The sequence below is a fragment of the Sabethes cyaneus genome, chromosome 1 (genome assembly GCF_943734655.1).
Source record: "Sabethes cyaneus chromosome 1, idSabCyanKW18_F2, whole genome shotgun sequence".
Taxonomy (NCBI): Eukaryota; Metazoa; Arthropoda; class Insecta; order Diptera; family Culicidae; genus Sabethes; species Sabethes cyaneus.
In genome coordinates this window covers 96,733,714-96,759,960 of record NC_071353.1, presented here as the reverse complement: position 1 = coordinate 96,759,960, position 26,247 = coordinate 96,733,714, and the positions used below count along the sequence as shown (strand labels likewise).

Genomic DNA, 26,247 nt, shown 5'->3' with positions numbered 1-26,247 from the left:
TTATTTTGCTCCTCGCTCCTGCTCGGGATCTCGAATTCATCGAAATAAATTCATTCGAAGTTTTCACGTTTTGTCAGTGGTCGTATGTTCTAATCTCAGCTGGGAGAGGCTGTTAGAGTCAATAGGATCGTAGCAACTGGCCCTGCAATTGTCCTGTACTCTAACAGCTGGCTGCGAAATCTGTCGTATAAAAACAGAAGGTCAAGTTTCGATAACGGCATGTAGCACCTAAGCTTTGCGTTGCTTTTCTTTTTAACGTTTCTTGTTATACAATGTTTCTCTTTTTCATTAAGAGCATCAGTCTGGTTACAGTGATCTTCATACTATTTTGCAGGATGGTGATATTCAATATTGGCCAGTCAAGGATGAAAAGCCATGACGTCCTGATTCTCAGATCAAATGCCAAAAAAATTTGGAAAATGATTTATTCAATTATTTTCCAACTAATTTTATCGGTTTTTATGAATGAACAATGATGATGAGTACATGATCGCTCGGAATTGAGGCTGCAGTCTAGTGTTTCTTCTCGTCACTATCTTTGTACCAATCCTCGCTAAAAACAAAAAAAAAAGATTATTGAAGTAAAAAGTGCGTTCCAATGCTTATTATACCATCCTGGAACATTTTCTGGTGCATCGCATCGCTCAGTTTCTTCGTTGTAGACCTCCCCTGCTTGACAGCCCAGATCACGAGGTTCAACGCCGTTCAAGCATACATAAAACCTTTGGCAGTCAGTAGGATGTGCGTACTTGGGGTGGGCAACAGTCTGGCCAGATTCATCAGTCTTTTGTTCCTTTGGACACGTGAAACCATCTTTCAACTTCTCTGTTGGTTGTTTAAAAAGTTATTTCTATTATTTCTGCTTGAATAATAGTAATGGTATGACATACTATTAGCACCTGGGTTGCATCCCTGACGGCCAGCGTCGTTCGGCCAAACGCAAGTGCCAGTGTATTCATCAAAATGTAAACCAGCGGTGCAAGTTATTTCATTGGCATCACCTTCAATGCAGTTATAAAAAACATTGCACACGGCAGGATCTGGATGAGCGAAAAACCCGTTTCTACGAGGACATAGATTTTTGCCCTTTGGAGGCTCTGCGAATCAAGAAACCGTTAAAATGTTTTGCGATTTTATTCATTCGAGAAACAATTACGTAATTCCACACGATCACCACAGTCTACATTGAAGGGTTGATCGCACTTGTTAATTTTCCGGATCGTGGGGTCGAACACGAGACCATCCGGGCATAGCTTTTCGGTTGCACGGCCATCATAACACTCATAATACTTATCGCACTGAATTGGATCTTCGTATTGACCATCTTTTGGTGGGCATTTAAACTGTTGTGCATCTGTAATGGCGAAAGAAATCTTAATTATATTTTTTACACATTAGATACATCACATCTTTTATTTTATATTTCGTTATTAACCATTTTAGTTGAACTCATAGCTCTGCTGATTCAAATTACACTAAGCAAGACAACATGTATTATCACTACAAAACATTCAATTTATTCCTTCATCGTAACCTAAAAATGAGTTTATATCCAGAAAGAAACAAAAAGAAAGTGACGAGGGTTGTTGCAATTGTAAACAACTCGAGAAAAAATTATTTCAACTTTAATATTGGCAAAGTATTTTGCCGCCTATACAATCTTTACAACGGCTTTTAATAAGATCTTTCTCTAAGATAAACATGTCCGCTCTCTTGAAATCACAAATTTAGAAACTCAATCCATCATTTCGTTATAACCATAAATCTCAATGATATTACTATTAAATAATCGGCTGATATATGTTCATCAATTAAATTATCTGAAAAATGCTATTATTTGGCTAGCAGTGGGTGGCCTATTCTCAATAAGTCGTTAAACTACAATCAATTGCTAAATGTTTTACGTAACAATTTCAAATAATTCTGCTCTTTTTATACAGACATCTGCACTTTACTTGTTAGCCTTCAGGTGCTTTGCAACCTACAGGAGTTAAATATATATTTATTCCTGCTAGCGATAAGCATCATGGTCTCTATGCTACCAATCCAGTTTGTGAACGGCCGCAATTTTATATATCGACCGACAACTTTCAAAAAGTTGTTCAAGACCTATCGATTCTCTGATATCATACGATGACATTTTTTGGTGAGCGAGGTCACATGCAGTTGTATGCTGAGAACTATGTTTTCGTTGTTGTGTATGCATATACACTATCATTGGGGCAGGGCATGTACCTCAAGGCTAGCAAGTCTAGCCACATAGTACCATTTACAGACATCATAATGCTAGCCTTGCAATCTGCATAATTCGACCAATCTTGTTCTACTACATGTTACTTTCTTGTATAAAATCGTATGTTCATTTAATGTTGTTCCTAGTTTTTTATCAGTTCGATCAGTTCGAACGATTATATTTAGCATGACGAAACTATGCCGTTATGAAAATAAACCATCATTTCATAATTTTTAAATTTATTTAAATAATGTAAGGTACAATATAATAACAATATATATGCACTTTAAAAATACTAGTACATGATATTCATCTGCGGCGTTTACGAGAAATCGTACAGAGAAATTCAAAAAGGAAGAATTTTTTATTTATTTTAAGGTTCAAACACGCGATAATTGATTTCAGAGATTTTAAAAGCAATTTTTATGCTATTATTTTGCAGGTCAAATCCTGAAGGACAGCGAGCCAGGATAAGTAAGTAAGTAAGTAACTTTTACAATAAATTTACCATAAGTTTCAAGGTCCACAATAAAACTGTTGAAGGAGCATTGTGCCTACTACAACATTTAATGTAAATGTTTGTTCGGGACGATATTTTGGGCAGTGAAGTCATTTTTTGAATTCTCCTGCTATTATAAATACAGGAATACATAGAAATGAGACAACCTCGACATTGGCAGAACGGGGCTAAACCTAGGAGAGATTTACCCCGCTCTTTCCCCCCCCCCCCCCTAGAAAAATGGAGCTGGCCGATCAAATAAAATGGCCAAATGGCCCCCATTAAAAATGAGCGCTAGTTCCACCAATAAATCTCCACATAAAACAACCTCGATATAAAACAACTCGATATTAGACAATTTTTACCTCGATTTTTACCTTTCCAAAAGCGGCGACATAAAATATTTTATTTATTTCTAAATAATGCTAAAAATTCAAAGCAAACAAAAGCTCAAACAATAATAAATGGTTCAAAACTTATAGACACAGAACACGAGGCAAAATTGGCGACTGCTAACGCATTTTTTTGTTAAATCATGGTATAAGACAATTTCGATATAAGACAAATTTTGAAATGATAAATTGTCTTATATCGAGGTATCCCTGTATTTTAGACTAATATTAACAACGTTGATAACGGCAATGTGTAGAGCTACGGCCTATAATATGACACATTCCAGCGTTACGGGACACCATGCTCACCACGCAAATCAGTTCCTTTCGAACCAAATCCTTGGCATACAACTGGAAAGTAAGGTCCTCTTCAGTCACCAATTTCACAAGATAATTGCTAAAAAATTTGTGAAACAAGAGCCAATTTACATAGTAAAAATGGTTGCTAATTGTGTCCCGTAACGCTGGAATTGTCATATCTGAAAAAATTTATGTAATAAAATTCGACTAATAATTGTTTAAGTTTTTCATTTTATAATTTATCCATTGTGCTTAATGCTACGCATCGCAGTGATGAGTCCACACATGAAAAAAAAATGCTACGCACTTTCTTGTGCGTGTTCCTTATTCTACGCAGCTAAAAAGTAACGATAAACAACATGTCATGTTGTTTATGTTTTTAAACGCTGAAAGTTGACCGAAAATCCTGTTTTTGCCATTGCCATAATTAAATCCATGACCTGGCCTTCCTCTGGTGCTGTTCAGGGAGCACAGGAGTATTGTTATCTCTGTACTGGATCATTTTAAATATTTTCTTTTCGGTAACGTGAAGGACGAATTGATTCAGATTTTCTGCATACTGAACATCAAATTTTAGACTAAAATCTGAAATTGTATTTTCACATAGGAACCCTTTCCCCACTACCGATAGCTCCATGAAGTTGGTTATTCCTTCAATGCAGCGCAATCTAGTTCAATTAGCGATGAAGATAGAGCTCAACAATTAATTGATGGGCCACGAGATGAATCATCCTAAGATTCAAAATCATTCCCAAGAACCAAGAACCGGTTAGTGGGCATTTGAGTCTTAAATGTCCCCATTGTACTTCCATTCCATTCGGCTTATTTTATCAAGCTGATGTGATTTGATGTGCCGCAAAATGAATTATCTAAAAAACATAAATGTTCCCCAGAACCTAGTATTGGATGTTCTGAATCAGACACTGAAGTGGCCATCAGTAAGCAAAGTATTCTTTTTGTCTGAAGCATAATTGACCGCTGCAACGGCTTTTGATAAGAAATTTGTTAATTTTCTAGATCGGCGGTATTAATGGTCATCACTTATTTCAAAAGTTCATAGCTCTTGAACGAACCTTTGTAAAACAAACATTCTTTTATGAAAGCAGAATTTCTATCTAGCAATCTAGGAAAAATACTAGGAATCTAATATTTTTTTGAAACGATGATTCTACAATTGATGAAGGGACGGTAAGGGAAAGTAATGAACAAGGATTTTTTTAGGGAATGAAGGGGAAAGAGTGGAAAGGAAAGGGGGGGGGGGTAATAGGTAGCTATGCTTAACAAGTTGTCGTTGTGACTGCTATCTTTTGTCCAATGCTGGAAGGTGCATGGGTCGAACCAAGCTATAATCAGAGATTAGAACCGGTTAGCTCGAGCGGACGAACACGCGCGCTTCAACGACACGTTACACTTAATAGCATCAAAGGCGGTCACGTTATGAAGCTGCCCGTGGGTTAGAACATCGATTGAGCATAAACGCTCGTTTCACATAGACACACGCGCTAAGACATAAAAATTCATAGCTTGTAGAGTTTTCATTTTTCTATTTCCAAATTGTGCATGCTTCTTCGAGAAAGATCAACAAATATTTTAAAATAAAAAAAATCGAGAAAAAAAAGTTCCAACTTTCAAAAAATTGCAATTGTTTATAAAAATGCACTATTTAACTATTGAAAAATAATCAAGAGGAGGTATGGTATACGAATGGTATGGTATGGTAGCTTGTCGAATAGTGAACACATCTGGTAGAAAGTCATTTTTTGATATTACAATCTATGTTTACAATCAGTATTTAAAAAATAGTATTTTGTTCGGATTACAATACTTTAAAAAATCATATCTGGCGAATTCCAACAGTAACAACGAAATAAAAAAATACGTGTCGATTTTTTTGCACAAAGAACGTAAAAAAAATGTTCCGAACAGAAAAAAAAATTTTGACTGTAAATTTCCCGTGGAATGACCCATATATGACACATTCCGGCGTGACGTTACAACGTTTTGACATTTCTTTGCACAGTATTTGTGTTTCAGCTAAGAAAATCGTTGAGAAACCCCCAAATATTATTATATATTTGGAAAGAACATAAAATTTCCTATTAAAAATGAACAAATTAATAGCATTTGCCTTACTTAGATTGTTTTGGAAAGCAAATATGTAGCGTGACGTTACAACGCGCCAGAAAATCGTCTTTTGGTTCTTCTGTTAAAAAATATGAAAATTCTGCTCTCTTTCAAATGTTATCTAAAGACTTTCTTCTATGATTTGATAAGAGATGAATACTGAACAACTTACTATGTTCAGAATTCCGATAATTAGTGAAATTTATTTTTAAACAGATTTTACTTTTCGTGACGTTACAACGCTCTGCTCTACACAGAGAGGGTCGTAGCTCCGTTGTAACGTCACGAAAAATCTGTTCAGTTAATACTCGTTAAGGGGAAACCGAAAGTGGCTCAAAGATGGCTGGATAAATGGCTACCATTCGACGCATGTATTGTTTTGCGCCTTAAAAATGCATCTGTATTGGCAGAGCACGCTTTCGCCGCGTAATCAGTGCTTCCAGCGCTGTTATAATTTCCTAAAACTTGTAATTCAATTTATCGATCTGCTATGTATCAATAAACGCTCAGCAAAACATAATTGCTCATGGAAAATAAATTTAACTGAACATATCGATCATTACGTGTTCATAAAAGCGACCAATGTATAATTTGTAATTAGTTAATAGATATTTGGTTACGCACATATTTCGTTGAACAAGCGATTTCCGAAAAAGCAGCAACACAGTATCAAACTTTCGTCACATCAATGAGCTTTTAAAGAGCTTTCAACTTTCGCCGCATCGATGAGCTTAGATGAGTAAACAAACAAAACGCAAACGTAGGAGTCAAAAACGCAATCCGATGCAAGCGGATTAATTAAACATCCTAGTGATCCTACGCATTATTCAGTTGCTGCTGTTAATTTTGATTGAATCGGAATGCCTTGATAAAGAAAACAAACCCTTTTTCGGGATGTTTGTAGTCAGTGCGGTTGGCTGCGGATCAGCTGTTTATGTTTGCAAGCTCCGCTATTTGACATATATTACCAATACTAATGCAATGTTCAAATAAACGTTTCGGTTTTTAACGAACACATGAGATGTACAGTACAGTGTTTGTCGCACTAACACAATAACGTTAGCCACTTTGGGTTCCGCCTTAATTATTGCTATTGCTGCCTTCTGTACATAAGGGATAATCCAAAACCGTGTCGTTAATTTGTCTTTTCACTATTTTGCCTACGTAATTGTGGGGTTCTTCACAAATTACGTCGCGCAGTGGGAGGGATTCTAAGAAAGTGAGACGTAAGTAATAGCATCGAAACCTTAAAACATAGCATAATATTTGCTTCAGAAAAGCTTCTTCATTTAAAAAGCACTTTCTAGTGGTGAAAAAATATTCGGACATTAGGGTGTCCTCAAGTAGATACAAAAAGTATTTTCTCTATTTTAAGTCAAAAATGATTGCTGTCTACAGAAAATTTATAGAAAAACTAATTTTAAGAAACTTTGTTGAATGCTAGAGATTTATATTTTTTACATGAAAAAAGTTATAGAGCCAAGCTCTTAGGGACACCCTTAAAATATTTTTTTTCGATCTACCTCTTTAATAACGCTTCGTATGGCTTGCGAATGTTCTAAAAAAATGGTAATCTAATTAAATTGCACATTTTTGTCGAAAATAGTAGAGCACTATCTTTTTCCCTTTAGACGCTATCACTGGCTTTTTTATTTTTGCATCTACTATTTAAGGGGGTGTATCTCGAGGGAGAGCAGCTATGAGCACCTAATCTCACTTGTTTTTTGTGAGTTAATTTATGCTGTATTCCACCATGTACAGCTTAGAGTATAATGTGGAAAATCTAAAAAAAGTTATTATGAAGACAACCGTAGGTGAACATGTATAAATAAAAGAAACAAGGGATAGCTCCTAAAGGAAAAAAGATAGATCTCTACTATCTTCGACGAAAATGTGCAGGTTAATTCTATTACCAATTTCTTACATTTCTTACAAACATCTAAAAGGCGTACGAAGCGTTATTAAAGAGCTAGATAAAAAAACTATTTTTAAGGGTGTCCCTAAGAGTTTGGCTCTATAACTTTTTTCATGTAAGAAATATAAATCTTCAGTATTCAACGAAGTTTCTTGAAATTAGTTTTTCTACAAATTTTCTGTAGGCAGCAATCATTTCTGACTTAAAATAGAGAACATATTTTTTTTTGTATCTGCTTAGGGACACCCTAATGTCCGAATGTTTTTTTTATCACTAGAAAGTGCTTTTTAAATGAAGGAACTTTTCTGAAGCTACTATCATGCTATGTCTTAAGGTTTCGATGCTATTACTTATGTCTCACATGTTTTGAATCCGTCCGGCTGCCCGCCGTGACATTACAACGCGAGCTTCAATCAGTTGTAACTTAGGTTCTACTTACCTTATCTTCATTCTTTAGGCACCATTTTAAAGATATTTTTAAGTACACAGAGAATACAGATCATTAGATTGTTCGAATTTGTACTTTTCTGCGAAAACGGAAAACTACACTTTTTTCGTGACGTTACAACGCAAAAAAATGGCCCTATTTCATCCACTTGAAATACAAAATAACTGCAAAATTGCATCCAAACTATTTTTGGAATGGATTCAGCATATATTCCTTGTAAGTTGGTCGAAAACAAGTGCATTTATGAAATGTTTTAGCGCACTGTAGCAGCATTTTTAAAAATATCGCGAAAAATCATTTATTTCTTGTAAATTTCATTTATTTTCGACACACGTTTTAAATAACTTCCGATAATGCTAGAATACCAGTTAGGGCAGTTTTGAAAGGTTCAAACATTACCCAATCATGAAAAAATATTCAACAATACTAAAAGCAAGTTTTATAAAATGTCTGGTTGGTATACCGGCCCGCGGAATGTGTCATATATATACAGGAGTTAGACAAAATGATCGGGACAGGCAAAATTTTGAGGAAATTCAAACGGCCATAACATCCACAAAATTGGACATTTGTAAATGAAACCAATTGCGTTCGACGGGGAAATTTTTCTAGTTTTTCGAAAATATTTTAAGATTCGCAATAGTCAGCGGACACCGGAGATATTCCGGGTTATCTGGGGGTATGTCGAAAACTGATTTTTTAAGTCGGCTGTATCTTTTTCTGTCATGAAAATTTATTAATTTTCATATTTTTTCCCAAAATAAGATTTCATTTTCAGTCGATTGGTGAAAAAAGAACGGAAATCCGACGAGAAACAACCAAGTTACGGCCATTTTCGTAAAATCAGTATTGCTCTGGCCAGTTTAGGACATGACGCAAACCATGTCAATATGAGCATCAAACGTTAAGGTTTTATTTATTTATTTCGTCAACCGATGTAGACTAGTATAATGCATATACAGTTTCTTATATAGAAGTCTTATAATTAGATGGTGATTAAAAAGTGTTCTTATTCCTTTGAATAAGGCATTGAATAAGGCATTCTTATTCCTTTTATGAGGCATTGACACTGAAAGCATTCCCAGGTCCGCAGTGTCCCATGGCAACCATGTAGCAGGTTCTAGGTACCCCTGCGGAAGTGGTCGTTTCAGGGAATGTTCGAAAACATGTCAATATGGGTGTCAAACTTCAGGATTTTCAACCCTCGTAAATTTTTGAAGTTTGACATCCATATTGGAATGGTTTTGGTCATGTTTTAAAATGGCCATAAAGGTAAGACATTACTGGCAACATTTCCAGAACTGATTTCACTAAAATGGCCATATCTCTGTTGTTTCGTGTTGGATTTCCGTTCTTTTTCGACCTATCGACTGGAAATTAAATCTAGTTTTGGGATAAAATATGAAAATGAATAAATTTCCATGACAAAAAAAGATACAGGCGATTAAAAAAATCAGTTTTTGACATACCCCCAGACAATACGGAATATCTCTGGTGTCCGCTGACTATTGCGAATTTTGAAGTAATCTAGGAAAACTAGAAAAATTTCCCCGTCGAATGCAATTGGTTTCATCTAAAAATGTCTAATTTTGTAAAAGTTATGGCCGTTTTAATTTCATCAAAATTTTGCCTGTCCCGATCATTTTGTCTAACCCCTGTATATATATATATATGGGTCATTCCACGGGAAATTTACAATCAAAATTTTTTTTCTCTTCGGAATATTTTTTTCACGTTCTTTGTTCAAAAAAAATCGATACGTATTTTTCTATTTCGATGTTACTGTTGGAATTCGCAAGATATGATTTTTTAAAGTATTGTAATCCGAAAAAATTACTATTTTTTAAAAGCTGATTGTAAACATAATTTGTAATATCAAAAAATGACTTTCTATTAGATGTGTTCACTATTCCACAAGCTTTCACAATTGGTATACCATACCTCCTCTCGATTGTTTTTCAATAGTGAAATAGTGCATTTTTATAAACAATTGCAATTTTTTCAAAGTTGGAACTTTTTTTTCTCAATTTTTTTTATTTTAAAATATTTGTTCATCTTTCTTGAAGAAGTATGCAAAATTTGGAAATGGAGAAATGAAAACTCTGGAAGTTATGACATTTTATGTCTCAGCGCGTGCGACAATGTGAAGTGAGCGGTTATGCTCAATCGATGTTCTAACCCACGGGCAGCTTCATAACGAGGCCGCCTTTGATGCTATTAAGTGTAACGTGTCGTTGAAGCACACGCGTTCGTCCGCTCGTTTGCATTAACGTGCGCGCTTCGAAATAAAAATTCATATCTTCTAGAGTTTTCATTTCTCCATTTCCAAATTTTGCATGCTTCTTCGAGAAAGATTAACAAATATTTTAAAGTAAAAAAAATCGAGAAAAAAAAGTTCCAACTTTGAAAAAAAATGCAATTGTTTATAAAAATGCACTATTTAACTATTGAAAAACAATCGAGAGGAGGTATGGTATACCAATTTTGAAGGCTTATGGAATAGTGAACACATCTGGTAGAAAGTCATTTTTTGATATTACAAACTATGTTTACAATCAGTATTTAAAAAATAATGATTTTTTCGGATTACAATACTTTAAAAAATCATATCTTGCGAATTCCAACAGTAACATCGAAATAGAAAAATACGTATCGATTTTTTTTGAACAAAGAACGTAAAAAAAATATTCCGAAGAGAAAAAAAATTTTGACTGTAAATTTCCCGTGGAATGACCCATATATATCCATATATTGGTTTGGTCAGATTGGTTTAAGTGCTTGATTTATGTGCCAGTAGCACTTTATATATTATACTAGCTGACCCGACAAACTTCGTATTGCCACAAATTAAACTGTGTTGTATATAAATCGTGAATCTCGGATGACCGTTGTCACAATCTTGAGTTTTGCAAGTTTCTGGGGAGTTCATGGGTGTTTTAATATACAAATTTTCCTCACAGTAAAGTAGAAAACAACTCCTCCCATTGCTTAGTCTGATGAAATAAAGCGGATAGCATTTAAATATTCGCCATCATTACAAACCATTTCGCCGAATACCATTTTGCGGAACGCCAATTCTCGGTTGACCATAACGCAGAATATAGAGTTTCGCAGAATACCATTTCATGAAAAACTTTACATGGGATGTACCATTTCAAGGAAAATCTTTTCGTAGAAAGTACCATTTCGCAGGGGTGACCCAACTGAAGAAAAGTAATAGAGGTCAGTAGATCTAGGAAAATCAATAAACCTAGATAGAGGTGATCTCTACGGGGGGCTCCACCCCGCAGTGACCGGCGCTTCCGACGGCAGGTCTCTGGCAACACTCGCGGCTTGTGGCCGTCTCGCGCTGAATTATCTAATGTTACTGTTGATAGTTTTTGGTGGTCTTGTTATTGATTAATGTTTTATGAAAGAGTCCAAAATTTCTCGAGTTCGATTAGTTTTTCAGTTACGCAAAAATTTCTGTTTTATTTGTATGAGAGTCCTTAATCCCCTACCACACGGGTGTGGTGTCTCAAACCATCATTAAAAAAAATCCTGCCTCCAAAACCCCCCACATACCAAATTTGGTTCCATTTGCTTGACTACTTCTCGAGTTATGAGAAAATTTATATTTCATTTGTATGGGAGCCCCCCTCCTAAAAAGGGAGAGGGGTCCTAATTCATCATAGAAAAAATTCATGCCTCCAAAAACACCCACATGCCAAATATGGACAGAAATCCATTTTTATAGGCATAGATTTGTATGGGAGCACCCCCCCCCCCCCATTTTAGTGGGAGGAAGGGTCTTCTGCCATCGAGAGAACCTTCCCTGGACCCAAAAACCCCTACATGCAATTTTTTTTCGCCGATCGGTTCAGTAGGATTTCGATTCTATAAGGAACATAGGGACAGACAGACAGAAATCCATTTTTATAGGTATAGGTAAATCTAGAGGCGGGCACCGCTAATCAGCTAACCGTTAACTTTTTTGCCTGCGAATAGTGCGTTCGTTAGTAAATATATATATATATATATATATATATATATATATATATATATATATATATATATATATATATATAGTAAGGTAAATATATATATATATATATATATATATATATATATATATATATATATACGCAAAATTTCTGTTTTATTTGTATGAGAGTCCTTAACCCCCTACCACAGGGGTGCGGTGTCTCAATGCCATCATAATAACTCTCACGTACGAACTGTTGAATTTCTTTTGAAACCTTTGAAGCCTATGAGCCGATCGCGGAAACGTTTTTTTGCAATTGTGCTGCCATGTACGAGAAGCGATAATCCAAATAAGTAAACATACACCGAAGGTTATGTGTCATAATCAATCAATCCTAAAAGTTATGAATAAAAAAAAACGCTGGATTTTCATTTTTCACTTTGACCAACAATGGTCAATTTTATCAATTTGCTAGAAATTGCACGCTTATTTTTGTTATTATTTTCAAAAATTAGCTGCCAGACGTTTATTTAGGCGCTTTAATTTGTCGGAAGCTAATGGAAACGTACACACATTTCAAATCTAACGAACGCACTATTCGCAGGCAAAAAAGTTAACGGTTAGCTGATTAGCGGTGCCCGCCTCTGGATTTACCTATACCTATAAAAATGGATTTCTGTCTGTCTGTCCCTATGTTCCTTATAGAATCGAAATCCTACTGAACCGATCGGCGAAAAAAAATTGCATGTAGGGGTTTTTGGGGCCAGGGAAGGTTCTCTCGATGGCAGAAGACCCTTCCTCCCACTAAAATGGGGGGGGGGGGTGCTACCATACAAATCTATGCCTATAAAAATGGATTTCTGTCCATATTTGGCATGTGGGTGTTTTTGGAGGCATGAATTTTTTCTATGATGAATTAGGACTCCTCTCCCTTTTTAGGAGGGGGGCTCCCATACAAATGAAATATAAATTACCTCATAACTCGAGTGTTTTTGGAGACAAGAATGTTTTCTATGGTGAATTGAAACCTCTCCCCGCTTCAGGAGGGGGGGCTCCCATACAAATGAAATATAAATTTTCTCATAACTCGAGAAGTAGTCAAGCAAATGGAACCAAATTTGGTATGTGGGGGGTTTTGGAGGCAGGATTTTTTTTAATGATGGTTTGAGACACCGCACCCGTGTGGTAGGGGGTTAAGGACTCTCATACAAATAAAACAGAAATTTTTGCGTAACTGAAAAACTAATCGAACTCGAGAAATTTTGGACTCTTTCATAAAACATTAATCAATAACAAGACCACCAAAAACTATCAACAGTAACATTAGATAATTCAGCGCGAGACGGCCACAAGCCGCGAGTGTTGCCAGAGACCTGCCGTCGGAAGCGCCGGTCACTGCGGGGTGGAGCCCCCCGTAGAGATCACCTCTATCTAGGTTTATTGATTTTCCTAGATCTACTGACCTCTATTACTTTTCTTCAGTTGGGTCACCCCTGCGAAATGGTACTTTCTACGAAAAGATTTTCCTTGAAATGGTACATCCCATGTAAAGTTTTTCGTGAAATGGTATTCTGCGAAACTCTATATTCCGCGTTATGGTCAACCGAGAATTGGCGTTCCGCAAAATGGTATTCGGCGAAATGGTTTGTAATGATGGCGAATATTTAAATGCTATCCGCTTTATTTCATCAGACTAAGCAATGGGAGGAGTTGTTTTCTACTTTACTGTGAGGAAAATTTGTATATTAAAACACCCATGAACTCCCCAGAAACTTGCAAAACTCAAGATTGTGACAACGGTCATCCGAGATTCACGATTTATATACAACACAGTTTAATTTGTGGCAATACGAAGTTTGTCGGGTCAGCTAGTATAATATATAAAGTGCTACTGGCACATAAATCAAGCACTTAAACCAATCTGAGATAGCATCAGTAATTGATTAACTTATTTAATTTTCACTAGGTTATAAAATCTAAACGTAATTAACATGTAAACAATCTATACCTATAAAGAAGGATTTCTGTCTGTCTGTCTGTCTGTCTGTCTGTCTGTCCTGTGTTCCTTATAGAATCACAAACTACTGAACCAATCGGCGTGAAAATTTGCAAGAAGAGGGTTTTGGGGCCAGGAAAGGTTTTAGTGATGGTTAGAGACCCCTCCCCCCACTAAGAGGGGGGGCTCCCATACAAATGAAACACAAATTTCTGCATAACTCGAGAACTAATCAAGCAAATAGAACCAAATTTGGCATGTGGGTGTTTTCGGTGACAAGAATTTATTCTAGGGTAATTTGAGACCCTCCCCTCTTTATAAGGGGAATTATAACTCCTCTCCCCTTTAAGAGGGGGGTTTCCATACAAATTTCCTCATAACTCGAGAACTAATCAAGCAAATGGAAACAAATTTGGCATGTGAAGGTTTTCGAGGGCAAGAAAATTTTCTATGTTGAATTAGGACCCCTCCTCACTTTAAGAGGGGGGGCTCCTGTACAAATGAAATACCAATTTCCTCATAACTCGAGAACTAATCAAGCAAATGGAACCAAATTTGGCATGTGTGTGTTTTTGAAGACAAAATTTTTTTCTATGATGAATTGGGACCCCTCCCCACTTTAAGAGGGGGGGGGGGGCTCCTATACAAACGAAATACAAATTTCCTTATAACTCGAGAGCTAATCCAGCAAATGGAACCAAATTTGGCATGTAGGTGTTTTTGGAGGCAAGAATGTTTTTTATGATGAATAAGAACCTCTCCCCACTTTAGGAGGGGGGCTCCTATACAAATGAAATACAAATTTCCTCATAACTCGAGAACTAATCAAGCAAATAGAACCAAATTTGGCATGTGGGTGTTTTCGGTGACAAGAATTTATTCTATGGTAAATTGAGACCCCTCCCTCTTTATAAGGGAAATTGTAACTCGTCTCCCCTTTAAGAGGGGGGGCTTCCATACAAATTTCCTCATAACTCGAGAACTAATCAAGCAAATGGAACCAACTTTGGCATGTGAAGGTTTTCGAGGGCAAGAAAATTTTCTACGGTGAATTAGGACCCCTCCCCACTCTAAGAGGGGGGGCTCCTGTACAAATGAAATACAAATTTCCTCCTAACTCGAGAACTAATCAAGCAAATAGAACAACATTTGGCATGTGGGTATTTTTTTTGGTGACAAGAATTTATTCTATGGTGAATTGAGACCCCTCCCCTCTTTATAAGAGGAATTATAACTCCTCTCCCCTTTAAGAGGGGGGACTTCCATACAAATTTCCTCATAACTCGAGAACTAATCAAGCAAATGCAACCAAATTTGGCATGTGAAGGTTTTCGAGAGCAAGAAAATTTTCTATGGTGAATTAGGACCCCTCCCCACTTTAAGAGGAGGGGCTCATGTACAAATGAAATACAAATTTCCTCATAACTCGAGAACTAATCAAGCGAATTGAACCAAATTTGGCATGTGTGTTTTTGGAGACAATTTTTTTTCAATGATGAATTGGGACCCCTCCCCACTTTAGGAGGGGGGTCCTATACAAACGAAATACAAATTTCCTCATAACTCGAGAGCTAATCAAGCAAATGGAACCAAATTTAGCGTGTAGGTGTTTTTGGAGGCAAGAATTTTTTCTGTGATGAATTAGGACCTCTTCCCACATTAGGAGGGGGGGCTCCAATACAAACGAAATACAAATTTTCCCATAACTCGAGAACTAATCAAGCAAATAGAACCAAATTCGGCATGTGGAGGTTTTTGGAGGCAAAAATATTTTCTACGGTGAATTAGGATCCTTCCACACTTCAAGAGGGGGGCTTCTACACAAATGAAATACATATTTCCTCATAATTCGAGAACTAATCAAGCAAATGGAACCATATTTGGCATGTGGGTGTTTTTGGAGGCAACCATTTTTCCCATGATGAATTAGGACTTCTTACCTTCTTATGAGGGGGGGGGGGCTCCCATTCAAACGAAATACAAATTTGCTCATAACTTTAGAACTAATCAAGCAAATGGAACCAAATTTGGCATGTGAGAGTTTTAGATGGCAGAATTTTTTTTCTGTGGTGTATTACGACCCCTTTCCCTTTTAAGAGGGTGGGCTCCCATACAAATGAAATACAAATTTCCTTATAATTTGAGTACTAATCAAGCAAATGGAACCAAATTTAGCATGTAGGAGATTTTTGAGTCTTGAATTTATTTTATGATAGTTAGAGACCTCTCACCCCTGTGGTAGGGGGATATGGACTCTCATACAAATAAAACAGAATTTTTTGCGAAACTCAAAAACTAATCCAACTTTGAGAAATTCGAGACTCTTCCATAAAACATTAATCAATAACAAGACCACAAAAACTATCTATAGTAACACTAGATCATTCAGGACGAGACGGTCACGAGTGTTGCCGGTGACCCGCCGTCGGAAGCGCCACCCACTGGGGGGCTTGCAAAACTCGAGAAGTGACAAAGATCATCCGAGATTCATGATTTATGTACAACACAGGTTAATTTGTGGCAATACGAAGTTTGTCGGGTCAGCTAGTGTTTAATAAACGATTTTGGTCGACAAACATGAGTAATCGTAGAGCCAAAAATAATGAATCCAAACTTGTGATTGTTTTGAGTGTACTTTCATTAACGAATTAACGTGATTGTAACGTTTTTACGATGTTGACCAGTTAAAAAAATGTTTATGGAATACAACTGTCACAGTAAGAAATTTTACAATGCTTGTGCATAGATAGCACGAGTTACTAAAACTGTAATATTGTAATGGCCCGATCATAACACTGGCCCAACGCTAGCGATATTACCCTAATCACGATTCAAACTTTATTTTGATTTTTTTATAGAAGTATTCAGGCTTTTGGCACGAGATGAATCTTTCACTTCTTACCTCTGCATGTGCCATGTATTTAGGCAGATAAAATGTTTCGGAACTTCCATTTTTTACTGAAAAAAATTTTCTTGTTCAGCGGCAGTTCGTCATACGGAAACTGCACTTCGTCATAAACAAGATTTGCTTTCGTATTTACACGATTATCACAGTCGAATCTCGCACATGATTTCGCTCAAAGACAATGAAGTGAAAAAGAAGGGGAAGAAGGAAAAAAAGTCAAACTCATTAGTAGATCAAACTAAAAGCCACTCTAGTGTCAGACTAACAGTGCAAAATGCGGTAGGGGAACTGTGGGTAAGACGAACAGGTTAAAAAGAACAGCTAATATAATACAGAGAACTTATGATTTATAAAACCTAAATACAGTTTACTTCAGTTCAATATATTGTTTTCAAAAGCAGCTAGTGAAATATTGAACAAAAAATGTTTTTAATGTGTATTTTGAGAATTAACAATGGTTCGAAAAAGTGAACTTTTTTAGTGCTGCAGGTGAAACGGAGTGGGGGTAAGATGGACAGGTATTGTAAATCATATTATTATTATTGACCCTTAACAAATTGAATACGTAAAATATGGTGGTGTAGCGTGAAGGGGGCACCACCAGTGGCAGCCAATCGAAAATTGTTTGGCAGCGGCAATATGAATGATGATGATGATGATTAAATTTTCATTTTTATGCAGGAGATAATACTAAGAAGCAAAATCAACAATTTTATTATAATATGTTCACTGACCATCTTAGCCACACTAGCAGCTGTCCATTTCACCCCATCATTATACTTTTTTTTTAAAGCGTTCACAATTTTTCATACGCAAATGAAATTACATATTATTTCAATGCAGACGTGACTTGAAAAGGTATTAAATCGAAATACTTCATGCTATGGGCAACATTTTTGAATTAAACTACTCAAAAAGCTTAATTTCGATGGAAAAAAAAGTTACATCCAGATGCAGAATCATTTCCATTGGAAAATTCCAATTTCCAAAATTGGAAAGTTCTAAATGATGATGGAAACGTTCATCATGAGATAGTAAGATGGTTGAATGCCCATCAAAACATTTACGAATTTTAATGCTTAACTGGTAGAATCAACCACCTGTCCGTCTTACCCACCCTGTTCGTCTTACCCACAGTTCCCCTACGTTGCATTAAATGATTATCACAGCAGTCTAAATAGTCATAAAAGGGGCAATACCATGGACAATCACAATTGTTTACAAAAATCTATGCATGTATTCATTATGCACAAGTTATCTAACTTGCAGAAAAAAGTTCAAGTAGTTTTAATTAGAGCTCAATTTCGATGTTTTTGCTCCAAGTAATCTGCAGAAATGCTATTGATGCACTTTACAAATGTCATTTTCAAAGCAGCTAGAAAAACCAAGAGGACTTTTATTTTTGAAAAAATAGTTGTTTTCTTATATTATCGTTTGCCGATTATGAAAAGACAATCCATAAATATTGATGCCAAGTATTCTTTTGAACGTAATTCGCAAATTTTGTTATAATACTGGTTTTTCGTGCCTATGTCGGGAAAGTAAACGAAGACTCGCCGTTGACGAAGCCATCCAGCACCATACACAAAATTTTGCGTTTAATTCCCTCTGAAAAGATAAGCTGGATAGAAAAAAAAAATACAATCAAGATTGAAGTGGAACTAATTTTCCAAAGAGACTAGACCATCGACAAAAGCCATATTATTGGACGCTATGTTCGGCAGTCTCAATGACCATGAACCTTCTCTCCGTTATGCATTCACAGGTGTTCTCTGATGTGCAACCAGTTGTAACCATTGAATTGATTTTCTTGAGACAAGCTTAACAGAGACGGGGTGGTAAACGTCTATTTAACTTTTAAAGTGAATGAGAAGTTTTGCGGAAGCAAGCCGGGTAATTGGCATTTAGTTATAAGTAGGCCTAGTAATCTAAACCTGCAAGTCTAGAAGAAAATGCAGACGGATTTTTTGGCTAGTATGTCGTCATCGAATCATATTTTGATTTTCAATAATTAAATAAAAGTTGCTAGTTCAATCCGATCATTATTCGAGTGTGATATGCATGTTTACAATTATTTGGTAAAAAAACGCAATTGATGCGATATCTAGAAAGCAGAGTACATACTCCATTGAATTTAAGTCTCACTGTAGACGTCTCTCCCCTAAATGACATAAAGAATTTTTATTTATATTGAAAATTCTTGTATTATTTGAAAATTCCCTGTTTGGGAAAAGTCATGAAAGTCGTTATTCTACAAAGTCCGTTCATGAAAGTTGCTCCATCTCAGAATAACTTTCAAAAGACTGTAAATTGCTGCTATATTTTCCATAAAAATTTAAAAAAATCAAAAATGTTCTATTTTTGATATCTTGATTTTAGATTTTATTTTCAAAGTTTTGCAAAACTGGTAAAAGAATTTTTTCTGTGCATTTTTTTCATGTTTAGACATCAATTTTCTACATTTTTTCGTTAAACTTAATTATCAGTTCAGATAGTTTTCGAGATACAATCTTCCAAACATGTAACACATGTAAATAAATACGCCTTTAGAAAGAGGCGTGATACTTATACAACGCAAATTGAAAATGACGCTCAAATTTAAAGTTAAATTCTGGTGTTTGGAATTCCGATTATAAATGAACTGATATCTTGATGAACTATAAATGAACTATAATAGTATGCGCTGCAGTTGTATCTTTCATTTCTAGAAAGTTTCAGTTGAAGAAAATGAGGTTGAAGCGAATTATGAGCTCCGTTTCCACTTACCTTGGATCCCCATTTGCCCCGGGGTACCTTAATTAATAAGAATAATAGCTTAATAAATTGACAAATAAAGCAACGCATATTAAGAATTCAGAACTTTTTTAAAAATATGAAAGCTATTTTGCTAACCAGAAAAAATGTTATCTGGAAAAAGTTTTCGAAAAATTCATAAAAACAATTCAAGAATATTTATTCTGCGGTGCATCATTCTTGAGATATGAATATTCAAAGTAAATATGGCTTACACAAATTTGGAAAAAAGTTTATGTCGCCCCCCCCCCCCCCCTTCAAAAATATTCGAAATGTGAAGTTTGCCCCTAAAGTGTCATATTATTTATCATGTTGCATTTTTTAGTCTTAAGCAGATTTGTTATATTTCAACGAGAGTACATCTCCAATTACCCAATTTGTGCAAAGTTACAGTAAGGCCATTAAAAATATTTTATAAAGTTTTCCTTCCGGTGTTGGGCCTCTGAAGGGGGGGGGGGGGGGGGGGTCGTAAAAAAAACAGAGACTTTTTTATTCGAGCAAAAAAAATATTGATTTTAGGCATTTTTACTTAATGTTTAAGCGTGAAAACCAAATCTATTCTTGCTTTTAATATATAGGGTCTTTTTCTAATTCCCGTCGTAATAAGGAAAGCCATTCTAATTTTCATCATTTGCTGGATGGATTTAGTGAATACTCCAAAAGTTCTTGTACTGATTTGACTAAAACACACTTACCTTCCGATCCGTGAACTTTGAAATCACTGAAAAGCGACTATTAAAGCATATTATTGAAATTACGCAACTGACTTTATTGCTAAAATTCGTCGTACCGTTTTAAAATCCGTCCAACAAAATTTTTCATCGTCCGAACTAAAAATCACAACAATGTTTACGGAGCTAACGCGCATGTATTTGTGTAGGACGGCATGACAAATGTTACTCTACAAAATGTCTGCAGGTCAGGCAAGTTTTTCTGGCTGTAGAACAACGACAATGCCTTGCGTGAGTTATTTTCATTTATGAATGACGGAAATTAGCACGATTAGCCGACATTGTCTTCTTCGTCGCACGAAAAAACGTAGAAAATTTGGCTGGTAGGACTTCTTTAATGATAAAAAGCATTTAAATAGATCTCAGCTCACTTTGATTGATTGCTTATGATAGACAACTAACTAAAATATTAGGGAATAACTAGTTTTGCATTGTGTGTCATAAAAATGCTGATATTTTTAATAATTTGTGTTGGATATGACGGGAATAGGCAATTACGACGATGTAGCAACATACCCTACGTTATTATTTTCGATCCAAAAATCTACGAAAAAAGACAAGAACGAAAGAAAAAATTTTCGGCCGATTTTCGGAAATTCCATTGTTCGAATTTCCATTTCTGTTTCGTGCTAGAAGCGTCGTACTCAACTCGTACACTCATTTTTGGAGTTTTCAGGCTGTAGAATCCACAGACAATTGATTTTATGAAAAAAAAAAATTAATTCATATCCTACGAATTATGTTTCCTGGGCTCACTGGTTACCGCAGACAACGACACCAGCAGAGAAATACAAAGACGCATTATGGCAGGAAATCGTGCCTACTTTGGACTCCGTAGGACGCTGCGATCGAACAAAATTCGCCACCGCACGAAGTTAACAATCTACAAGACGCTGATTAGACCGGTAGTCCTTTACGACCATGAGACATGGACTATGCTCGTGGAAGACCAACGCGTCCTTAGTGTTTTCGAACGGAAGGTGTTGCGCACCATCTACGGCGGAGTGCAGATGGAAGACGGAACGTGGAGGCTAATGCACCATGAATTGCATCAGCTGTTTAGGGAACCACCCATCGCTCACACAGCAAAAATCGGTCGCCTGCGATGGGCTGGGCATGTCGTGAGGATGTCGGACGACTGCCCAGTTGAAAAAGTTCTCAATAACGATCCGACTGGAACGAGACGGCGGGGCGCGTAGCGAGCAAGATGGATCGATCAAGTGGAAGGCGACCTGCGGACCCTACGTAGACTACGTGGCTGGCGAATTGCGGCCATGGACCGAGTGGAATGGAGACGACTTCTTCGTACATCAGAGGAAACCACGGCCTGGAGCTGATTAAGTAAGTAAGTAACGAATTATGTTTTTGCCCCCCGATTTTTCAAACCAATTTCCAGACAGAAACTTTAAAAATAATTTGCAATGGCCTAATTATACCGTTAGTCTCGATCAACTTTTTTCACCAACTAAGCTTTTAGATTTCTGTTGCAAGTCACGGGTGAATATTGTGCTTTACCTTTAAGTTTTCGACGTAGAAATTGGAGCTTGCAATCGGATTTTTGGCTCCATTTACTTTAAATTTGCAGTAAATGCGCAGTGAGCATTCTTCCAAACTTTTCTAGTACTTTCATGTATTATGTTACTGTATCTAAACCGGTAAATTAGCTTTAGTTATCAATCTTGCTGAACAATTTAAGCGCTGCTCATTTAGTACTTATATGGGTTTGACTTGCTCGAGAGTATTTTGGGCGATGATAAAAAACATACGTAACGTAAGCAAGAAACAGTGGAGAGACGTACAACAAAGTCATCCTAGTACTGATTACCAAAACCAAAAGGGAGGGATGATTCGACCACTTTGGCTCAATTTTGATACATTTGACAGTACCGTGTCAGCCAAGCAAAATTTGAAAAAAATATGTATGGAACATATATCTACAGTTATCTACAAAATTGCCGAAAAAAGTTTTGCTGTATCTTTTATATTTATGGTGCTACAATGCTGCTACACCGTTGGTAGCCAAGTAAACGTTTATTTAGTTACCAACGTGGTAGCAGCCGTATAGCATTATGAATACAAAAGATACAACCACACAACCTAGCTACTGCAAAATTGTAAATAACTAGTTGTACTCATGTCCTATACATAACTATTTTAAATTTTGCCCTGCTGAGTCGATACTGCCAAATGAATCAAAAACGAGTCAAGGTGATCGAAACATTGCTGCTAAAAAGAATTAAAGATGAAATAGTGTTGGGAGCTTTTTCGATTGACAAAGAGTTATTATTAAAGTATCCTACAAAGGTAAACACGTTATAGTTGGAAAACTGGCATCAGCTGAGGAATGGCCTGCTATTCATATGTCTAAAAGATTGACCAAAAAACAAGCGGTTTCAAACGTGAATAGTTTTAGAGATTTTTTCCTTAAAACATGTCGGTAGCACATGCATTGGTGTGCCCAAAGGTGGGGCACCAATTCTACTAAATATGTTCGGAGTTGGACTTAGAAAACTTCAAATATTTAAAAGCATATATACGTGTTTCTTCTAAAAAAGCATGCTGAACATAATACATACTACCAAAAATACTAATTTCCCTAAGCCCAACATTGATTTGAAATGGTGGCGCCCCACCTCTGGGCACGCCAGTGAGCATTTGCGTTCCATGTAAAAAAAGTTGTAGGGACCTAAATTGCCATTTTCACAAGATGATTAGATCACGATACTATTTCGTGGTTACCGAGTTCTGAACCACTATTCTCAAACTGGTTTATCTCTACCAGGATGCTTACTTTATGTGCTTGAATAAAAAAAAATTGAAGGTTTGTTAGGTTTCAACAAAAATTTAAGTACTGTAGAAAATGTATTTAACTTTTGATATATATGGAAAAATAAACACCGGTTTTTTTCTCTTTTCCTTAGTTATTGAAGGTCTGATATTATTATTTTTTTCTTGCACCCCCCTCTCTCCCCCCCCCCCTTCAACAAAATTTTGAGACCAGGACGTAAACTTTTTTTCAAATTTGTATAAGCCAAATGTTTTGAAAAAAAAAAAGAATTCCGCTCATAAAACTAGAATAACAAAAAAACAATCGTAAAATTTTTATCACTAATAGAAATTAAATTCGCAAATAAGAAAAGAATGTTTTAAAAATTTTGCAAGAGCTAGAACACGGTTTTTTCGATTTTTTTGTAGAGTTTTCAACTCTCAGAAAATTTTCGTACATTTTCATAAACAAATTTAGCTCTGCAATGCTTGTTTTTAGAGTTATGAACTTTTGCAGTAAGCAATGCTCGAGTAAACCGGAAAATGTGGCCTTTGGAATTTCTTGGAAAAAGAGGTGACCTCGAATTTTTTAAATATTTTTTTGGTTAGATTATAGTCACTTTAACAGATTGTGTCATTCATGACTTCTGCGGGGTTGAGATTTGAACCCGGGTCCTCGGCGTGAGAGGCGTGAATGCTAACCACTACACCGGGATTGACCCCGCTTTTTAAATATTATTTCATCAATAAGTCCATAAAATACGCCCGTATACAAAATTTTATGAAATTCTGATATCTTTCGGTTCAAACCGAAAACAAATTGCGTAACCTCGTATTTTACTGGATTTCAAAATGGATGTCAGTGTATGATGTTTCATCTCTAGAAACCATATTAATTTGAACGTACCGAAAAGCATAGGTGTCGGTTGGTCACTTTTCAAATTATTGATAACAAATATAAATATATAAATATCTTCCAAAGTTTAGTTTTCTATCAAACGATAATAATAAGAATATACATTTGAAGTTTTTTTTGTATGGGCTTATTACTTTGACCACAACATTATTGATCCATTGTAATGTTGCCCGGGTGTATGCTGTATTCTGCACTGCATTTCTGTGCTTTATCGTTATTGAGTAAACGATAAGCTTATATTTTTTTATGCGTGCTTATGTGTATGAGGGTTTTACCCTTGCTTCGATGCATGTCCTACTATACCAAACCTCGCCTCGTTATAGTTAGAACTGGTGAGTCCTCATGAGGTTCAAAACCATTACCTCAATAGGTCCTCATACCAGTATAGTAACCATCAGAAGCGTCTTCGGGATAATGTAGAACTCATCATGAAGGAAGGGTGATGAGGGGCCTGAGAATAAACCCATGCTAAAGTCACTTTGACATCGAATGGCCTGATTCTACTAAGATTCGAACCCACGACCATTCGCTTGTCAAAGCAGACTCGGTAACCTTGCGGCTACAGAGCCCCCCAAGTATTTACTATGCAAAATAATCCACGAGCTTCACGCTTTGTGCAAGCTCTTATAGCCAATTAGCGAGTGTCGTTTAGTAACTAGCAAGCAGTTAGTGCCAACCACTATACGCTATATAAACACACTATATAAAGCAATAGAAGCTGCGCGAAACCTTTAAAAATTATCACATTCACTATATCACGATTAATCACCAAAGAATTTACGAATGCAACCGGTTGATTTAACTTTTGGCGAACATTAGGTGAACTTGGGAAACTTCAAATCATAAAAAATAAAAAAAAGATCTCTGCGTCACCCTCCCGAACATGCTATGTGAATGTACACCTTGAAATTTTATTTATTTTAAACTCCATAAATACCTTTAAAAATAAATTAGCTGTCCAGACCATACTATGCTGCTAGGTGGATTGATTCGAGCTTTTATATAAAGTTCAAGAGCTAGCTCAATCTTATACTTACTTATGCTTACTCAGATAAACTACATCTTACATTCAATACTGTGATCTTCGAAAATGATCTAACAATCACTGAGTACATTGATAATTAGCAGAATAACATATTTTTCACACACATACACAGTAATTAATGGAATTTGCAAACTGAGTATAATGGTTTAAAACAGTCGGTTTTAGAAAAATTTGTTTTAATTGTACTTTTTTGTCAAAAATATTTCGAATTGTTTAAACGTTATCTATAATAGTTTCATATAACATTACAAAGCAGATTCTCACATTTAACAATTATACAATTATACGTATACATATGCGAAAAATATTACACGGTTACCCGGTCTATAAATTAGATGTCAACGAGAAATTGAAACTGCCATTACCAAATAAACCGTTGCTTTTCACTAATTTGGGATTGAGTTTAGGTGACGGGCTAATGTTAACGGGCTGCATTGTTACGTTAACTGGTGAGCATAAACAAAATGATGTAATTATGACACATTTAACGGTGCATTTAGCGGTGCTGCCAGGTTTGTTTCAACGAAGTCAAAAGATGCCTGCTGCAATGGTATATACGGTTTATATGTCTGGAGACTGGTTAGCAGTAAACTTTCATTCGTATACCCGGTGGTTTCTGATGTAATACTGAACGCTTACAGACAGTTTTCTATACAAGCTTAATTGTATTATAAGCTAAACTAATGCAAAAAACGGAAGCAAGTATTGTACACGTAAAGTCAATATGACAAAAAGTTGTTAATGGGTATTATAACTATAATATATGAAATACAAAATGCAAGATGATGTAGAGTTCGAACTAACCAAAAACCAAAAAAAAAAAATCTATGTCCACTGACTCGGAGCGTATTAAGTCGGACAATTGTCATATTTCTAGAGAAATCGCAAAATGTGCAATCAATATTACATGTGAGTAATGCGAATAATTGGTTTCATTGCTTTCACTTCACGCGCTCCGATTTTTGGAAGTTATTTGAACTGCAGCAGGTTGCATTAATTATGTAATTTTTGTTATAACACCAATACATAGCACTTCGACATATGACGGTTATCGAGAAATAGTATCGGTACTTTGGATTTAAAAGTGCCAGTAGTATACTTACATGTACTCGCAACGAACAGGATGCATGTGAAGACTAATTTATTCATTTTACTTTGAACCTTTGCAAACGAAATACGGAGTAAAATCCACCTGAGAGCCGGCAAACTTCTTTGCGATA

At 36.0% G+C, this 26,247-nt stretch overlaps 1 protein-coding gene across 1 annotated transcript; it reads right to left on the bottom strand.

Moving 5' to 3' along the window:
- Window positions 1–234: 234 nt before the first annotated feature.
- LOC128734885 (protein obstructor-E-like) lies at window positions 235–26,247 on the bottom strand. The gene is made up of 5 exons (XM_053829284.1): window positions 26,131–26,247; window positions 1,157–1,354; window positions 891–1,097; window positions 612–825; window positions 235–553 (listed from the first exon to the last, which is right to left on the bottom strand). The coding sequence occupies exons 1-5, from the start codon at window positions 26,174–26,176 to the stop codon at window positions 514–516; spliced, it is 705 nt and encodes a 234-aa protein (XP_053685259.1). The 5' UTR covers window positions 26,177–26,247; the 3' UTR covers window positions 235–513.

What these genes read in the sequence shown, in the direction of transcription:
- LOC128734885 (XM_053829284.1), bottom strand. Translation starts at nt 26,176, where the DNA reads ATGAATAAATTAGTCTTCACATGCATCCTGTTCGTTGCGAGTACAT. An exon ending in TGGTGATCGTGTGGAATTAC is followed by an intron (nt 1,098 to 1,156) that starts GTAATTGTTTCT and finishes CTTGATTCGCAG; the next exon opens with AGCCTCCAAAGGGCAAAAAT. An exon ending in CCAGAAAATGTTCCAGGATG is followed by an intron (nt 554 to 611) that starts GTATAATAAGCA and finishes TTTTGTTTTTAG; the next exon opens with CGAGGATTGGTACAAAGATA.